This window comes from Girardinichthys multiradiatus, chromosome 5 (assembly GCF_021462225.1).
Source record: "Girardinichthys multiradiatus isolate DD_20200921_A chromosome 5, DD_fGirMul_XY1, whole genome shotgun sequence".
NCBI lineage: Eukaryota > Metazoa > Chordata > Actinopteri > Cyprinodontiformes > Goodeidae > Girardinichthys > Girardinichthys multiradiatus.
This window is the reverse complement of record NC_061798.1, coordinates 35,228,013-35,247,407: the sequence shown is the minus strand read 5'-3', so window position 1 is coordinate 35,247,407 and position 19,395 is coordinate 35,228,013. Positions and strand designations below refer to the sequence as shown.

Sequence of the window (19,395 nt, the reverse complement as noted above, 5' to 3'; positions counted from 1 at the left end):
CTGCAGTGAGTGGGCGTGTTGCGTGCGATTTTCAGATTGCGCATGCAATGGATAACAGGTACAAAACAGGTGCAGACCGCCTTATTTAAATGAGGAAATTGCGTGTGCTACTGGCTGGAACAAGAGGAAAGGCAAACAGATCCTCTGCTGTGTTGCTAGAAATATGCAGGGATTGTTACACTGCATTATTATAAATAATCCAGTTGCTGATTTTTTTCCTTCTGTTCCATTTGGCCCTTGCTTTTCTAGACTGTTACAATTAGTTAACTTTTGTTGTGCTACTCACAGCAGGTTTATCATCTGCTCTGACAAGATTATTTCTCTTATCTTGCACGACACAACTTGCAACAAAGTGAGCAATAAATAGTAACAATATAAAAGACAAATATGTCTGTTGATTAATTTGTCTCCCTTGATCTTTTAATTCTTTTCGGAGACTCACCGGGTTCTGTTGTTTTTGTGACAGTATGTGTTTGAAGAGTTGGAGTTTATCATAACCAGCCACAATATTTAAGCCTGAACGTAATATTACCAACATAAGATAGATAATTGTAGGAGTTGGCAATCTGTATGTTATAGCTTTGCTTATTTTACAACATAGCGTCACATAACTTTCCTGCAAAAAAATAAAATCGAACATTTATGTACATAAAAATAAATTATTTTCAATGATTTAACTAAATTTGTTTTGTTCATTTTGCGAATATTTTATTTTTTGGTGACACAAAATAATTTTTAACTGCATTAACATATGGCATATGTTCACATTTAAACAACGAAATCAAATTGATCCAGCTCCGATTGGCCTGCAATGACACAATGTTACTGTCAATAATGCTGCCTTAAAGTGGTGATTTTTCACCTGCTAAGAAGTGATTTTACCATCCAGTTTGCAAATGAAGGATTTAATCTGCCTCATAGTTCTTTCCTGTTAATTATATTATCAACATCAAAGCACAGTGGGTCTTTTGCATGATGTGCGATTACAGGCTTGCTCGTTTCGATCATTATCATATGTTTTGCATATTCATGAAGGCAGACATGCTAAAAAGTTTGCGCCCGCACTTCTGCTGATTTTGCACACGCAATCCAATTACCACCTCATTTGAAGATTAGCTTTGCTGATGCAAAAAGGTGTACGTGCGGTTTTGTACACACAGATCTTTTAAAAATCAGGCCCTATGTGTGCTATCTAACACAGATCAACAGCTATGAGTAATCGCTGTCTGGTGGTGACCAGAAACAGAGATGTCATGTTACAAATTAGGGTTAAACAGTCAGGCCAAAAGACCACAATCCTCTGAGATAATGCAATGATCCGCTAACTGAATCACAACTCTCCCCACAGATTTACTTGTGAACTCGTGAAGCAGCATTATTAGTTGTGCATATTGTTGCCTAGATACTAAACCTGACAGTGAAACTCATCACAGAAATCTTCTGATCTTGGCTTGCTTTGAGTGCTTCAAACAGAAGTGGTGACTCCTGCCTTTGTGCATTATACTCATTCAGTTTTCATTAATAAGGTTGGCTGAATGTTTGAAATTGGCAACAGAAATTTCTGCAAAAGAAAAAAAAATGGCACTTTCACATGTTCAGAGGAGTTCATTGGAGAAAATGTAAAAACGTTAGAGGGATAGTTTCTGAAATTCAGGCATGTAGAAAACAAATCTATAATTTTCTGTAAAGAAGCACTCATTGATAACTGACAATGTACAGTCAAATGTAAGTATTATATATACATTTTGAATGTGCAGTTCATGCTAATTTTAATTTGTTTAATTCTGTCCCTTTAAATTCACACATGGAAAGACTTCTTAGTAGATGCAGACACACAAAAAGGTTAAACATTATGCATGTGTCAGAAATCCAAATGAACTGTTTATTTCTGCAATTTTCACTCTGTTTTTAATGCGTGGAAGCTACATACATTGTTGGGGCATAGATAAAGGCTTACTGATATAATACAGTTATGTTTTTTTTAAATTAAAAGAACTGGATCAGGGGATTTAGTGGATTATTAAGCAAAGGCAATCGTTTAGGGCACTACATATTCGCATTGTGAAATGGTTGCATGAAACCTAATTGACAGAAAAAAACATTTTTGTGAGCTGTATTGAAAAATAAAAAAGTAGTAAATGTAAAGCCACTAAAATATTTCTTGGAACCGTTTGAGAAGGAGGTTCACAATCTTTAAATTTTGTACCAGTTTCAGGTGTGTAACGAGCAAAAGATAGCAATGTGTTCTATATTACATTAAAATGTTCTTAATCACCTTCCTATTTTGTTTGCAGGTTTAATTTAAACAGTTCTCAAATGTATTTCTTTTTTTAATAGCCTTGAACCTACAGTATATCAGTAGATCAAATATCTTAAATTGTACTAGTGTTTTCACACAGTTGTTAGTCATTAGACAGGAAGACAATGAATAAAATGTCCTACTGAAGATTGTTGGAGCCGTTTTACATTATTTTTCACCCACTGACCGGGTGACATAGTGATGTAATTGCTCTCAATCCTTGACAGGGGGGCTCAACTGCCTGACAGACAGAATATGTATGCACACCACACCATCACAGCAATGAATTTGGGTCATAACCTTGTTATCTCATCTCTCTCATACAGCTTCCAAAAAAAAACATATTTTTCTTTTATTGTTCCACCGAACATAAAATTAGATTAAAATATGTCAGGAGAGTGAAGTGTAGAAATGGCTACAGTAAATCTACAAGGTTTTTTTTTTCATATCAGCTTACTGCTTTGGAAAAAAATGGCAAATTTAGAGTTACTTACATGAACAGATTTATTTTTTTTAAATTGGTGTTTTGTTCCCTTTCAAAGATTTTGTAGCCAAACCAGTTTTATTTCTTTACTTTTTCATAAGAAGCCCACAGCAATATTCATATGTATGTAATAAGGTTGAATGATTTTTTTTTTCATTCAGATGTCTTGTGCATAAATTATATTCCCTGACACCCTCGTCTCCTCTGTGTCCCACCAGCCTGCGATATGAATGTTCATAACCAGTGTGTTATGAACGTGCCCAGCCTCTGTGGAATGGATCACACCGAAAAAAGAGGGCGTCTTTTCCTCAAATGTGAGGTCAGCGGGGATAAGCTGGAGGTCACAGGTAGGGCTCATAACCCCCTCTCTCTTTCAGCACTCAGTGAATTGAATGGACTTAAATAGCAAATATGATACATTTAAATTGATTTAATATATAGCTGTTGATTGTGCATATGTGCAGAAGGACTTAGATGCATCTGGACTCTTTTTTTGTATAATTTGTAAGCCTGGATAGATTTAGACTATACTCTTTTTTTGTCTCAAGTTCCTGGTCATCTAATCTCACACAGACATCAACAAATTAAAGTTGGGCTTCATCTGAAAGCTAATCCCAAATTTAAATATTTGGCTCAGCTGATGTGTGTGCTCTTCTGTGTAGGCCCTGTTTGTTACTCTTTTTAAACTATCACAACTTGCATTTTGTTGCATAGTGATGCTGATGTAACTGAAGTGCAGAGGAAAGCAAATCAGGTGCTTGAAACATTCATTTCTGTTAAAGATCCTCTAATCTAAGGTTAATGGCAAACTTCTTATGCTTAGTTCTTGAAAAGCTCTAACCTTTTGATTCAAAACTCTCTTTATGAAGCTATAGGCTATTGAAACCTTCCTTTCTGAATTATATTTACTTAAATATTTTAGGAGGTAAGGTAGCATCCCACCATGTGGCTTAGAAATAGCTTTTACTAATTTAAAAAAAACAAACTGACATTTTAAACCGTCTTGAGCATCTGATGTTATCAAATGTCACGGTTAGTGGGTTAGCAATTAATGAATGGGCAACCAATATATCTCATGTTCAAAATACAGTTTCCTTTTGAATAGCTTTCTTTCAACTTTTGTGCTTCCTGTTTTATTTTTAAACACTTCACTGATAAAGTACGAGACGTAGCCTGTTACTGCTAAGCTGGGGCCCCACGCTGGAGCTAGGCCTAAGGCTGGGTTACTCCTTGCAGGACCCAGCCTGGCTAAGCCCAAATGAGAGATGAGAGGCCATCCCACAGTGGGCACGCCACCTGCAGGGGGAACCATGAGAGACTGGTGCAAAGAGGATCGGGTGGCAAATGGAAGGCGGAGAGCTCGACGACCCGGTTCCCGGACGCTTAAACTGGTCTTAGGAATGTGAAATGTCACCTCACTGGAAGGAAGGAGCCTGGGCTTGTGCAGGAGGTCAAGAGATATCAGCTAGAAATAGTTTGGCTCACCTCCACACACAGCTTGGGCTCTGGAACCCAGCTTCTTGAGAGAGGTTGGACTCTCTTCTACTCTGGAGAGGCCTTTGGGAAGAGGCGGTGGGCTGGGATAGGTTTGTATGTTGCCCCACAGCTCAGTCGTCTCATGTTGGGGTCCTCTCATCCAACAGAAGATTGCATCCCTGTGGCTTTGGGTCAGGGAAAGGTCTCTGACTGTTGTCTTGGCGTCCCTGTCAGGGGTGCTGGACGGTGCCCCTCTTTGGCTCTCCATCATTCTGTTAAAGTGCCCAACGCCCACATGGGAAATGACTTGGAGGGGTGTAATTGGAGGAAATGGCCTCCCCCGACATGAACCCGAGTGGTGCTTTGTATTTATGTATTTGAACCTTCGGTGAAAAGAGGGGTTGAGCTGTCCACTAATAACTTCCTGGTGATAAGTTGTATCTGCTGGAAGAGGAGGACACCGGACAGACTTTGCAGGCCCAACCGAATACTGAGGGTCTGCAGGGAACGTCTGGCAGATCCCTCTGTCAGGGACAAGCTCAGGAAGAGCTTTTCCTGGTTCCTGGGGCAGGCTGGAGACATATAGTCTTATTGGACCATGTTTTCCACCTCTATTGTCGATGCGGCCATAAGGTCTGCGGTGCCGGTCGCAGCTTCAATCCCTGCATCCAGTGGTGGACACAAGGGGTGAAGTCAAGCTTAAGAAGTCCTATCAGGCCTAATTGGCTTGTGGGATTCCTGAGGCAGCTGACGGGTGCAGTGAAGCCAAGTGTGTTGTGGCCCGGGCGGTAGCATGGGCAAAAACCTGGGCCTGGGAGGTCTTCGGTGAGGCAGTGGAGAAGGACCAGAGGTCGACCTCGAAGTGATTCTGGCAAACTGTCCAGCACTTCAGGAGAGGGAAACAGTGCTTTCCCCCACACAGTTTAAAGTGGGGGTGGAGAGCTGCTGACTTTTACTTAAGGACATTGTTAGGTGGTGGAAGATGTACTCATAGGATCTCCTCAGTCACACTTAACCTGGTGGAAGCTGAGACTGAGAATTCAGAGTTGGACTCGTTCATCACCCAGGCTGAAGTCACAGAGGTAGTCAAAAAACCCATGGTGGCAAGACTTTGGGAGTGGATGAGATCTGCCCTGAGTACCTCAGGTCTCTCTTTTTGTGAGGCTCTTGTGGCTGACATGCCTCTTCAATATCATTTGGCGGTCTGGGAGATTGCCTCTGGACTGGCAGACCCGTGTGACCGGAAGGTGTGTTCCAACTACAGGGAACACTGGGAAGCCCTATTCCAGGGTTTTGGAGAGAAGAGTCCAGCTGATAGTCAAACCTTGGCTTCAGGAGGAGCAGTGTGGTTTTTGTCCTGGCTGTGGAACACTGGACCAGCTCTACAACCTCTAAAGGGTGTTTGAGGGTTCATGGGAGTTTACCCAACTGGTCCACATGTGTTTTCTGTGCCTCGTGGCCTTGGGGGCGATCCAGGAGTCTGGAGTTGGGGGCCCTTTATTAGGGGCCATCCGGCCTCTGTACAAGTGCAGCAGGAGTTTGGAGATTTCTGTGCCCTGTCTTAGTAGCGTAGGCAATCACTTTAGCGGACTTTTTGTTTCAAATCGGACAGTTGCTGTTCAGGTCCAATCAGGTAAACATTGTTTAATTTTTTATAATGACTTTACTGATCCAAAATAATAAGATTGTATTTGTTAATATGTCAGGTTTATGTTGAGAAACACAACATTACTCTTGTATACCTTTGTGACCCCATCATTGGACATTGCCCATTATAAAATACCTCATGACTGTAAAGATTACAATACTCGGGATTAAAAAGTGCTGAACTTAGTGCCTTACTTGTTCATTAACAGAACAGATGTAAATATATAACTGATGGGACCTTAATAAGGTTTTCAAGTTTTCCTTGAATGCAGACAGACTACGACATTTCCTAATCGAATATGATTAACTGTTCCACAATAAACTGCCCCAACAGATGGTGTATTTTCTGAACATTTTCTGTCTCTTCTGCTAACTGCTCTGCAGGTCAAAAGAGGATTTCTTAGTGCATTTCTTAATTTCTGTCTTATAATAATTACCCCCAGAAAATGTAATTGTTTTGCAATCAGTCTTTTCATTGCAAGGCTATTGTGTGTGATCATGTCTGTCTCTGTATTTTCAATTACTGATGCCTGTGGTTTTTAACAAAACACTTAAAGAGCTTATTAAAGGATTTAATGAGGTATTATTAATAGCATTTTTATGGAGTCAAATGAATAGTTATACAAGATTTTACTGTGTCTTTTGAAATCTTGCAGCTGTTTTACATTGTGTTAACAAGTTAAATACTTATCACTTTCATGGCTGATTGCGATAAGGATTTTAGGAGTGATATTTTCATTACATAATCTTATCTCACATCAATTTATGCACATAAAATAAATAAAATAAAAACAGAAAATTAGAGCAGGAGACATACTAAGCTGTTTTGCAATTTAGTATTTTTGACTCGCCAACCCATTACGTTGTATGTTTTATATAGTTTTTCTCATTTTCCATGCCTTCAGTTTTCATACACAAGCAATTCTTAGGGTCACAGGAAGTGGAAGGTTTGATGAATAAACTCCTTTTTCTGTTAAATTGTTGATTTGTACGAACATTGTTGGGTAGTTTTTGAGGGCCTGTACTATTTGACTGGCTTTCTGTGGTTAATCTAATTGATTTGAGCATAATCACTTAAATCTTTTTGTTTCGACATTCTTAACATAAAAGGGACAACAAAAAACAGAACTTTTGTAGTGCTATAAGAGGGTTATGCAAGTTTTGCTCTCCTTCATGGTTCCTGCAGAATTGTCTGTTTTTTCTGAAGGAAGCCATTTTGCTTTGTATTTTGAGGGAGGCTGCAGATCAGCTCCAAAGCTGTAATGATAGCGCATTAACACATTTTCTTGAACATGGCATGGAGCTGACGGCAAGCACACATTATCATTTAATAAACTGGCAGACAGGGGTCAGTGCACTGCAGGGCCCTGGCATTGAACCTCATGACTGATCAAATTAACTGATGAAACAGGGTGAATGGTGTATGATCATAGCTTCCACTAAATGTTAGGAAACAACTAACTGGTTGTGTGGAATAAAAGGATTAAAAGCATTTAGTACCTCGCCATGTATTTGTTCCATGTGCAAGTAAATGGTTAGTTTATTCTGCACAGTTCTGCACAACTAATATTGCCTTGAATGAATAAATGAATGAATGAACTAATAAATTAATGAACTATCAGTATGCAAATTAATGTTTGACTTTATTTTGGCACTTCAGTCAGCAATCACTGAAATACCAACCATGTTCAAATTCCCTGATTTTGAAGTTTAAAGAATTCAGACTAATTTATTTTCAATAATTTATTTATTTTGTTAACTTTTAATGTGACGTAAATCCTATATAATTGAAGTGAAAATAAAAACTTTTAGGGTGGCAAAATAGAAAACAAAAAAATGTGTAATGGGTTGGGTATGTCTGCATGCTCCTTCAATAAAACTGTTGAAACACCTTGATTTAATTTCAGTATTCAGTCCTACTGAGTTCACATCTGTTATCAATTAGTGAATCTGAACAGAAAATAAAGTAAATTTGTTAAAACAGGATTTTTGTTGACATACTGTAGTCTCGTTGGATCCTTAAGCTAAAGCCATAGTTTGCAGAAAGGTTAGAACAGATCAAAATATTTTCATTGTTTAAATTTGTCAATCAAAGGAAGGCCACAAAGGTTCCACATCAGTATCTGTATGGATTGCAGTGAAGTCTGTGATGAGAGAAAGTGTGGAACACTGTGACAAACAAAAGCTGGGTGTTTTTGTTTTTTTTCAAATTTGATGAAAACACAAGAAAACAATTGCTCAGGAAGGCTGCTAGGTGGCCGACAGGAACACCTGCTTCTGTTTCCAATGCTGGTTGTGTTCTACATGTGACAGCTATCTGCTGTATTCTCCAAATTTGTGCAGGTAAAAGTAGGATTAACCCGTTACTTCTACTCTTTTACAATTCTAGAAACAAAAATTGTTTTGCTTCGAACAGATTCTAAATTTGCTAGATTTTGCTAATCTCACATCAATCTGAGAGCAAAAATGTTTGTCTGTTGAAGCCATTCCACAAAGCAGACAAAACTGTTTTGGTATAACAGGAGCCCAGAACTAAATCGAACATATTTATGGCCCGAAGGGGGCTGTGGACAAGAGGGGTCCTCATATGATAGAGTTGATAAATTTTATCAAGACAAGATGATAAGACAGCAACCAAAGAATCACAAATTCTGAAATTAAATCAAAAGGTGTTTTTTGACAAAGTTTAGGTAAAATTCAGTTAAGGTGTAGAGCCTAATGCAACCAAGTTGTTAAAGCATTTCCCCTGAACATATGTGCTTGTGTTTTTATTTTGTTGAATTGTACAGCATATATATCACATTAAAATGAAATGTTTGGAAATGATTTACCTTGGTCTCAAAGCCACTGTAAACATTTTAAAATAAAGCAATCAAATAAGAAATAGGTGAAAGCCACATTTTATTGCATAACCTACTCTCGTTTATAAGTCACACAAAAATCTACCGGATAGAAAAAGAAAACAACTAAAACTTTATTAACAGTTCATCATGTTATCAATTTATAGACCCTACATTTTTCCTTGGTTAATCAGGTTAGGCTGTAACCTGGAATTAGCTAATCTATTTCCCTTTGTCTCTGAAGTAAATTAGTTTAAGCTGCTTTTAACTCATAACCAAGGATATTTCATGATTTAACTTCCGTAACTGAAACATATTTGAATTTCACATTAGTTCACACTTGACATCTATCATATACAAGTTACCCTCATAATGTTCTGGTTTCATTTCAGAAATAAAAATTAATAGAACATGGAAGTCTGTAGATTAAAATGTTAAAAATGACCTAACTTTTTTTACAATATACAATGTTATTATAGATCTAGCAGATATAGATTGTAGAATTATTGTGGAAGGCTTTATAAATTATTTTGATTGCTTTTTTCTGAAGTTTCAACCTTAAACATTCTGCTGAGTTGTAGAAAACAAAATGTATTATTACATTGCAGCAATATGCTGAAAACAGACATTTGACATTATATCAAACATGCAAATACCATATCAGATCAAGCAAAACCTGTTTTGTTATCTGTTTTTCCCAGTGACATATTTGCCTTCCAAAGCCAGATGATGTGTTAAGGCTTTCTGTGAAAGTGGCCTGAAACCATTTCAACCTGGAGGGTGCTTGGCTGATCCTATTTCTAAAGTACCAGATCATTACCAGATCACACACCCAGAAGATCCCCAGAATACACTTTTAGACACCAAAGGACTCTTTGTTGTGGTTGTTCATGCCTTGTGAAGGGTCAGAGCTGCTTTGACACATGACAATCTTCATAACTTTGTGCAGGTAGTTTAACTCGTGATGTCCATATGGGGCTTAAAATTAGGTGTAGTTAGTTATAAAAATCTAAAAACAAATCTTGTAGAGATATTTGAGAAATAAAGAGGTGTTGGTGTTTTGTGTTTATTCAGCCACATTCTGCTTCAACTAATATCCGCCAAATGATTATTTTGTTGACAAATTTCTCTACCCTCCTTTAAACAGTTACACACATTTGGTTTACAGAGTCAGTTAATATGATCCTTCTGGGCTTTTGGGTGGGCTATTTCAACAACATCCATTTTTTTTTTTGGCTGTTTCTTTAGATAACAATCTACATAACTACTGTTGAAGGCAGATTTTTACACGCACTCTATGAAAAGACAGATCTTTTTTTCACACTATCTGACATGAAATCACGTTAAGCTTTTTCTATCCAGTTAGGATTACCAAACTTATTTCTATTTGCTAAATGACAAAATAACAGGATGATGATTGCGGGAAATTGCAGTTTTTAGAGAATTCTTAAGCTTTCCTTAAATTCAAGAGTTTATATACCTTTCCTTAGTATTTGGTAGAATTGCTTTTTGAACTGTATGACTTGAAAGTACATTTTGGCATTCCCCCAGGCTTCTCACAATAGTTAATGTTAATAATTTTGGCTCATTCCTTCTGACTAGGGATGTAAGAAATATAAGCATTAACATCGATATCCACTGATGCAGGTTCTTTTCGTAACATATCGGTATCAGTCCAATATTCAAAACTGGGCTGATATTAATAACCAGTGTTTATTTCCATCTTGATGCCCTTTGTGAATGTGTATGGGTGGGAAGGGGGTTGGCCATGTGGTATTTGTTTGAACGTGTGGCAGTGATAGTGATGCAGGACACCTTGCCAGAACTTGTATGAAATATTTTGACTTTGTCAAAACATGTTGTTGCCCTTAAGCCCTTTTGTAATTAATTTGGTGATTATTTTTTATTTGGAAGACCCATTTGTGTCCAGTTTTTAACTTAATGGCTGATATCTTGAGATATTGTTTTGGGATTTTCACATAATTATTTTTTTGCTCATGATGCCATCAATTTTGTGATGTTCACCAGCCCCTCCTGCAGCAAAACACCCACATGGCGTGATCCTACGTGGCTGTTCACAGTTGGGATGGTGTTCTTAGGATTTCAAGCTTCCCCTTTTTTACTCCAAATGTGACAGTGTTTATGTCCAGAAGTTTCAATCTTAGCTTCATCAGAATACAGGACGTGTTGAAAATGAAGGACTTTTTCATTGAGTCCATTTGAAAATTGCAATCTGGATTTTTCATCTCGCCTTTGGAATAATGGCTTCTTCCTTAATTAGCGGTCATTTAGTCCAAATGGTACAAGACTTGTTCGCCATGACAAATAAACTTTCTTTTCAGCTTGCACCAGCATCTTTTGTGCTTTTACTGAGGTTGTCATGCACATTTCATTCCAAAACACGTTAGTCTTAAGGACACAGAACCTGCATCCCTTTCTGAACTGTATAGTTATCATCAATTGGCAATTTGGCATTTTTTTTCCCTGTTTGTTTAAAGGCATAGCATTCTCACAAAGTAATAAAAACAATCTTAAAAAACCTCTCTTCAGTTATTCTGGCATTTATCAAAGAGAAATTAGTTTTGTACCTTTAACTGACCAAAAAAAGGGAGGGGTAGTCTAAATAGTCAGAACAAAATTGTCATATGTGTTTTGATTTTCTGTATATACATATATAATTTAAGCTATATCTTTCTTGATGAAGAGTTTAAGGTCGTGCACATTCTCAATCATATAGAACAGTGTGTACACCATTTACAAAGATCCATGCTTGTTTCACACCTGCAGGTGTGTTGCACACGAAAGTGTGAAAGTACATAGGATCCTGCATGTGTGCATCAGAGAGGGAGAAACCACTATTATCACGTGCATCATGTTTGCTTGTGCAAAACCAACTGATTATTGAGGATCTGTGGCAAGTTGTATTCCTGATGTGAGCTCATCCATGCTGTCCTGTTCATGTGTTTTTTATCTTGTGTCTGTGTGTAGGTGTTTGTGTGTACAACTGCGGTACCAGCCTGCAGCCCACTCAGGCCAGATTGCATTTCAGATTTCATTAGCTGCTGTGGATGTCTTGCAGACAGACCTGCCAACAGAATTGTGTTACATGGAGATGCAGAGTTGCAAGAAAGTCTAGTAGATGACAGAGACAGAGGAAACTTTACATCATGTACCATTTTTACAACACAACTGTAATCCATTTATTAGGATCTGCCTGCACCGGTGCCTTCGTCTGTATTTATTTTCTCAAAGGTCAGGCAGAACACTGGGTTAACATTGCTTACGATGGACATAAGTAATAGCAACAAGGCTGGGGTATGAAACTGGTACAGTGCCTTGCAAACTATTCACAAGAATTCATAATTCATACCACTTGAAACTTTCAAATTTTTTCACATTACAACCACAAACTTTATTGTAATTCAGTGGAATTTCATATGAAAGACCAACACAAAGCAGAGCATAAATGTCATGTGGAAGGAAAGAGATGTGTTAGAGATGTGTTGGACCACTTGTTTGGTGAATATTGGACCATTTGCACGTTGCTGGACGCCACCAGGCCTCCTGGCGTTTTCGGCCATTTTGTATCCAGGACAGTCCGCTCCTACAGATCCCGTCTGCCCCCGCGGCTGATAAGACAGGGGCGTCGCAGCCCTGAGGCCACCGTCAACTATATAACAGAGGACGACCCACCATTTTGCCTTCAGCTGGAGACCGTGACACGGTTACCAACATCTGAAGCATCTGAAGCATCACCTGGAGAAGAATTGATCTCATTTATTCTCTCTCGTTGGCCAATGAAGAATTCATAACTGAGGTTTCTGGAATAAGAAGGCCAGATATTTGACTTTGCCGATCGAAGACGTGAGTTTAACATGTAACTAAAAAAACCATTGAGTTTCAAGGAGACGAATCGCCACCTTGTTTTGTCCTAGTCGACTGTGATGGTCAGATCATATTTTCCCTTTCGCCAAGGAGGCCAGAGGACGAAGATTGACCGCTTTTCCTGAAGTTAACTGTGGATGCACATTAACTTCCAACTTCCACCCCATTCTTTCTCAACCCCGCTCAGAAGGAAGACAACGACAAGTAAAACCCATCCTTTATTTTTGTTTCTTTCTTAGAAAGTCTTGGCAGGGTACAGGAGGTTTTAGTGCGATAAGATTAGCTATTTAATCTAATGTGTTCTGAATGATATGTGCATGTAACCTTTTATTGAAACTTTGATGTGCCGTGTTGATGTCTGGAGGCCGCTGCGCTCCCCAGCTTTGTGTGTGTTTTGCGGGGTTGTTGAACACCTGAGAGCAAGCGCAGGTATGCTGTGAGACTGGACTGTTAAAATAACCTCATGGTGAAATTCCCCATTTTCTTTGTCTTCAACCTTACTGCCTACTAGCTTGCCGCCAAAAGTTTTATAACTCTTTGTGTGCTCACCCCAGCGCAGAGTTGGAGGAGGTTTTATGACTGAGTATAACTGCGTTACAGTTGGAGCTGCGCCCCCAACCTCCCCTCACCACCACATCCCTTTGTCATATTATCATTTTTGCCATAACTGCTGGTTTGATCCCATACACACCCACTGCTGTTTTGCTTTATTTTGTTTAGTTTGATATTTTACCCCTTTTGTGTAGAACTTTGCATGTTTGAGTAAGTGAAGATTATTAAATCGGAAGAGCGAGTGTATCAGAGCTGTGATTTAATAAATGTTCACATAGATAAACAGAAGGCGTTTTGTGTTTATTTTGTGCAAGAGTGATTCGTCAGTCAAGATAAGGTTGAAGTTCCACACGTTTTGGCAGAAACGGTCGATTAAACACTGACATCTCTGGTAATAGTTATCAATTATTACCGAGTATTTAACGGTTGTAATTATCAGAGACGTTGAGCCACAATTACAACACCAGAAGACATCTCTGGTCTCGATTCATAAATGAGGATTTTGGTTAAGAAATTAATTTAGTCTAATTATGATTTTTAATTATAATTATTGATAAAGATTAATCAATCAATAATCATAATTCCAACAGATGCATGGCTTTCAGCATTGTTTTTACAAATACAAATATGGGAAGAGTGGCATTCATTTGTTTTCAGCCCCTTACTCTGAAACACCTAAATAAAATTTGGTGCAACCAATTGCCTTCACAAGCCACCTAGTTTGTAACTGTTGCACTTTAATGTCAGAAAAAACACAGCTGTTCTGTGAAGGCCAAGAAACAATCCAGACAGGTCAAGGATAAAAATTGTGGATAACTTTAAAACAGGGTTGGGGTAACTCTGGGGGAGCTGCAGAGATCCAGAGTTTTAACTGGGAGAATCTGACAAGAACAAAGTTGACAAGAACGTTGTAAAAGTACGTTGTAGAAGTCAGTTTTGCAGCTTGCCATACGTTATGTAGGGGACTGAGAAAATGTGTAGAACAAAGTGCTCCAGTGACATGAGACTAAAATGTTTTATTTTGTGAAGCAAAACGCTTTGTTTGGCAGAAAACTAACACTGCACAACACTCCATCCTCTCCCTGAAACAAAACATTAGAAGCATCATGCTGTGGGGATGATTTTCTACTGCAGGGACAGTCAATCTTTTTAGATTTAATTTAGAGTTAAACATCCTGGGAAGAACATTGTTAGATGCTGCATTTGAGACAGATGAGGAAGTTTACCTCCAAGTGATCTACTCTAACCATAGAGCCAGAGTTATAATGGAATTGTTTGAATCAAATTCATATGTTAGAATGAAGCAAAACTAATGTCAATTGAGACAAAAATTACCAATGATAATTTAATTTGGTTCCAAAGATGAGGTTTTTCAACTGAAGTTGAATCAAACAGGGAAACAAATGAGTATCCGTTTTGCTTTAGGTGGTTAGTTTCTCAAATTCTTTTGTGACAGTTTTACTTAGTTGGACAGAAGTACACACAAATATTTCAAAAAGCTATTCCTTCTTGTTTAATTAACTTTATTTTGTTTGAGTTCCCCCTGAATCAATATTTTCTATGAACATTTTATTCTTTGACAGATTTGAAATGTGAGGACATAGTAATTTGACATGGTGCAGAGTGAAGAGAGACCTGATTTTCCAGGTTAGGGTAAATGAAAACCACAAGAAAACACAGAGTGACAAGTGAAGACTATCTCCAAGTCATCAGGTGGCCAGAGTCAAAATGTCTAGCATGAAGTGACTAGGAGGCCAGGAGAAGCAGCTGGTCCTTAAACCCCATAGAGAACCTCCAGGCAGGCCAGCATAGACAGACAATCAGACTTTTTGGCAGCAGATACTCAGATTTCTAAATTAAATAATGAATCATCAAGAAACAGCGAGAAATCTGTGCATATCTTCCAGAAACACATGTTTTAAGAGTTTGTGTTTTTTGTATAGAGTGACATGGAGGAGGGGCTCAAGAAGACAAAATGGGTTCCATTATCTCTGGGAGAGGAAAGAACATGACTAAGCTTGTTTCCTGCTGTTTACATTATATTCCTATACACAGACCTCTCCTCTGTCTACTGGTGCTGAGAAAGCCACCCTTGTATTTGTTTCAGAAACATTATTGTTCATTTATTCTCAGCCAACGTCCCAGAGAGGAATATTCACTTGGAAGAGAGCATTTTTCTCTTAGTTTCTCAATTTTGCTTCACACTGAATGAATATATGAGGACGTTCACATAGATCCCTGGGAGCTAGCTGCTTCTTTGGAGGTTTGTGAGGGACACTGGTAATAACTACATTTTCATTTTGCTCCCTTGTTGCCTTACCTAGTTTTGCAGGCAAAAATGAAGAGCTAATTTACAGGCCACCTTATATTTAACAATTGAACTAGTCGCTTGTATACTGCTGGATCAAGGAAGACAGATTTCCGTATTATTTCACAACAAAGACAAAGTTAGTTCAGATTTTACATTTTAAATAGTGTAAGTAAACCTTTAACTTAGAGTTCCTAATCCATTATGTAACATGATGGATGGAATTGGACTCCACAATAGGATAAAGCTGTAAAAAATATATTTACCTTTTTAGAAGCTTCTTACACCTTTTGTGCTATCTCTAACTTTATCCTTATACAGCTCACTGAAAATATGACGCTTCTTCGCTCATTAAGAATTTCCACACTAAAAATCACCATGGTAATCTTGTAGCATTGTAACACTTATACATGGCGCATTCAGGCACCGAAAAATAAATCAGATTTTTTGTTCTTTGTTCATACAACAAATCTATCACTTTTTATGTCTTGATAAGCTTGCTTCTTCTTACTTTTGTACAGAAAACAGCTGCTGTCTAAGATTATAGGAAAAGCAGCACCGGTCCAATACATGTCCTTATGATCAAATCAACTATAATAATGATCTCCTAATACAATAATAACTATAATTTAGGTCTAGAGTTACTGTCCTGGTCCAAATATAATTTGTGATTGCATCAAAGCTCTGTCCGTCCTGGCGTTTGAATGCAGTCTGCCAATTTTTAAATCACTGATCATCATTCTGACGGATGCCTGAATCAACTCTGCCGCCTTTCTTTGCAGTAATTTCCATTTCTTTGTAGTGTCCGATTCAATTTGCACAGAATCCAACAGCCTTTTGCCAAAAGAAAAAATTAACTTAAAAATTCCGTTATTAGATTTTTCTCCAATGAGTCAGAGTTACAATGACGCAGCTGATGGCACTTGAGATGAAACCAGAGCCAAAATCTTTTCAACTACAGAGCCTCATATATTTAGCTTCTGTAGTTAGCACATTGGCTGTACAACTGTAAGGTTTCAGCGATTTGGTAATGCATAGTTGAGAAGTATAGAAGTACAGTATTTTTAGTAGCACACAAGCATGAACAAATTAGCCCATGTACTGTGAGCTTTTTATGCATTGTTAATCTTCTATTTGTAGTCTGATGAAGGACAGATGTGGGCTTCTCTTTCATGGCAAATAAGTACTTGTATTTTAAAGATAACTGAGAGCAAACACTGATCATGATCTGGGGGGAATTTGTTCAGATATAAATAGTTTTTTGTCAAACTGGATGAAAATATTAACAGTTCTAAATGTTAGGTAATATTAACCCAAGACCTTCAAGTGTCTGCAGAAAAGCTGAAGATACCTCATATTAAACAAAACAATGGCTTCATGCAATCCGTTGGGTCGCCTGAAGAGGGTCGTGGACAAGAGGTGTTCTCAGTTTCTGATAGATTTGGAGAACATTTGCACGGTAGAGAGGACAAATGTTAAGATGTGGGATGCTGATAGACTCCTACCAAAAAGACCCAGTGTTGAAATTGAATCAGAATGTGCTTCAACAAAGTAATAATTTAAGGGGGTGCACATTTATATATCCTATTTATTGCAGCCTTTTAATCTTTGTCCTTCTAACAGATTTCTTTCTTTTTCATTTGAGTTTTACATTATAAATGTCACATTATATATAGGAAATGCTTGTAGAAAATGAAATTATTTATCATGTTCATAAAACTAAATAAATACAGCCTTTAAACAATGTATCAATATAACAATGTGATATTTATCTTATATCATATAGAAGATTAGAAACTTCCTTAAATCTTCAGATATTTATTTTCACACATTTTAACTTTAAGATGTGTTGAAAGATTTCAGAAATAATCCTGGAAACACAGTGGGACCTAGGGCCAGATGCTGCATCTTTTCTCTGTTATACTAACAGATAAATACACACACAGGCAAACTCCCATTTTAGTGTCTCCATGGAGTTCAGGGGAACAGCAGAACTTTACTGCTGTGGGACTTCGGCTGCCAAACTCCCAGAAGTCATGCCGTTGGTATTTCCACTGTGTTTTCCTGCCTCAGTTCTCTCCTCTTTGCTTGTGTACTCTGCCTTCACATGCTTTCAACATGTGCCCCTACCTTTCATCTCCTCGGTGATTTCCCAGTATCCCCTGTCTTTAGTTTGGTCTTTCTTTTGCTTTATTTTTAAGAGCAGTTGATATGCACTTTAATCTTTTGCTACATTTTTGAAGATTGTGAGCAATGCATTCTTTAATGATATAACTTATCTTCATAAAAGAAAAAATGAATGGGGTTTACAGTGACAAATACACAAAGTGAACTATAGATCCCACTAACAGCAGATTGGCTTTCTCATGCAAAGTCAGCAGTTATAAGAAGCCTAAAAGATTATTTTGTACTTTGAAGTAATTGGTTAAAAAGAGATGCTTAGCAGGTGAAAATAAGTGGATTTCCAAACTTAAAAACTGCACAAGTAATCAGTTTCCTTTGTAAAACACAACAGCTAGAAAGGAGTGTTTCTTACATTCTCACACCAATACACAAAAACACAGAAAGTCAATGCTCTGTCGTCTGAGTTGAATTAGATAATCTGGAATACCCCCTACTGGTGATAACTGGAAACACAATAAACGCTTATTCCCAGGCTACTTATCCTATGGGTAAATAAACACAAAATATTCTGATTGTAAAACATTTACAATTCATTTATTAACTAATTCTGTAGAGTTAATTAAAAGTTTTTAGCATCACATTATTTTCTTTCATCATCACACATCAAAAATATATTTTTATGCAATTTCACATGTGATGTTATTTAAAAATCATGATTACACTTGCCCCTCGACCCTAACTGTGTAAACAACCAAGATATGCTTTGTTTAATTTTTGGAGAAATGACAGAATGCCTCTTTTGTCTCAGTTACTCAGAACAGGCAACTAAACAATGTCCCTTTTTATTTCTAAATATCATATGGGGGCTGGGTCTTTTGCATACATGTGGTAGGAGTCTGAAATATGCAAAATATGACTTGAAGTCGCCAGTTTACATGCAACTCGTGTACAAAAAAATATTTCAAACGTCTCATGTGTAACGCCTGAATGTTATGGTACAGTGCAGAGTAAACACTGTCAGGACAAAATACCAGCAAGATCTAAAAAACCTCTCAAGGAGTGAGTTTCTATGTAGCAGAAATCATCCTATTCTTGCTGAGCATATATAATAATTTTTGCATTTTTTCTTATTCAATTGTATTTAGACTTGTAGTTCATGGAAGCCTATTCATTTCCATCTCTGAAGTTGAGAAATAATGTAAAAAAACTTAAAAATAGAAAAAAGAACGGAAGCCAGAGAAGGACATTGCTAAACAGCTGAATGGAAGCAGCTGAAAGTTTCACTTTTCTACACGTTATCAGTCCATGTTTTACCTTTAAGGACTGTTTGGAGAGTGCTGTATTTGATTTGACCTTATAATGTGATCTGTGGATGTCAGTAGATGTTTTATACTGGCATGGGAAACTTCCAAACTAAAAGCCGCAATACACTAGGTGATCGAGTGGTTTCTTTTGTGGCTCTAAAGCGCTGGATCAAGCTACCTCTGCACACAAGAGAATCTCCCTCAGTTGGTGTTTTTAAAAATCACTTAAAAACACATTTTGCCCTTTGACGTTTAACACAATGTAACTCCTACATTGATTGTACTGTTTATTCAGATGTTATTATGCTTTGTTATTGTTTTTAGGGTTTTAATAGTTTTATTCAATTCAATTCAATTCGAAAATACTTTATTAATCCCAAAGGGAAATTAAATGTTGTTATAGCTCATATTATGAAGGTTTCCTCAAAGAGCCGTTGTAGATGCTGATGGCTGTGGGCAGGAAGGATCTCCTGTAG

The 19,395-nt window shown here is 37.6% G+C and overlaps 1 protein-coding gene across 3 annotated transcripts in view; it reads left to right on the top strand.

Moving 5' to 3' along the window:
• Nucleotides 1–19,395, top strand: part of LOC124867838 (protein kinase C alpha type) — a 196,970-nt gene that overhangs the window by 109,131 nt on the left and 68,444 nt on the right. For all 3 annotated transcript variants that reach the window (XM_047364478.1, XM_047364480.1, XM_047364479.1), the window contains exon 5: nt 3,002–3,130. In XM_047364478.1, coding sequence (XP_047220434.1) covers nt 3,002–3,130 — 129 coding nt within the window. The remainder of the gene's footprint in view (nt 1–3,001; nt 3,131–19,395) is intronic.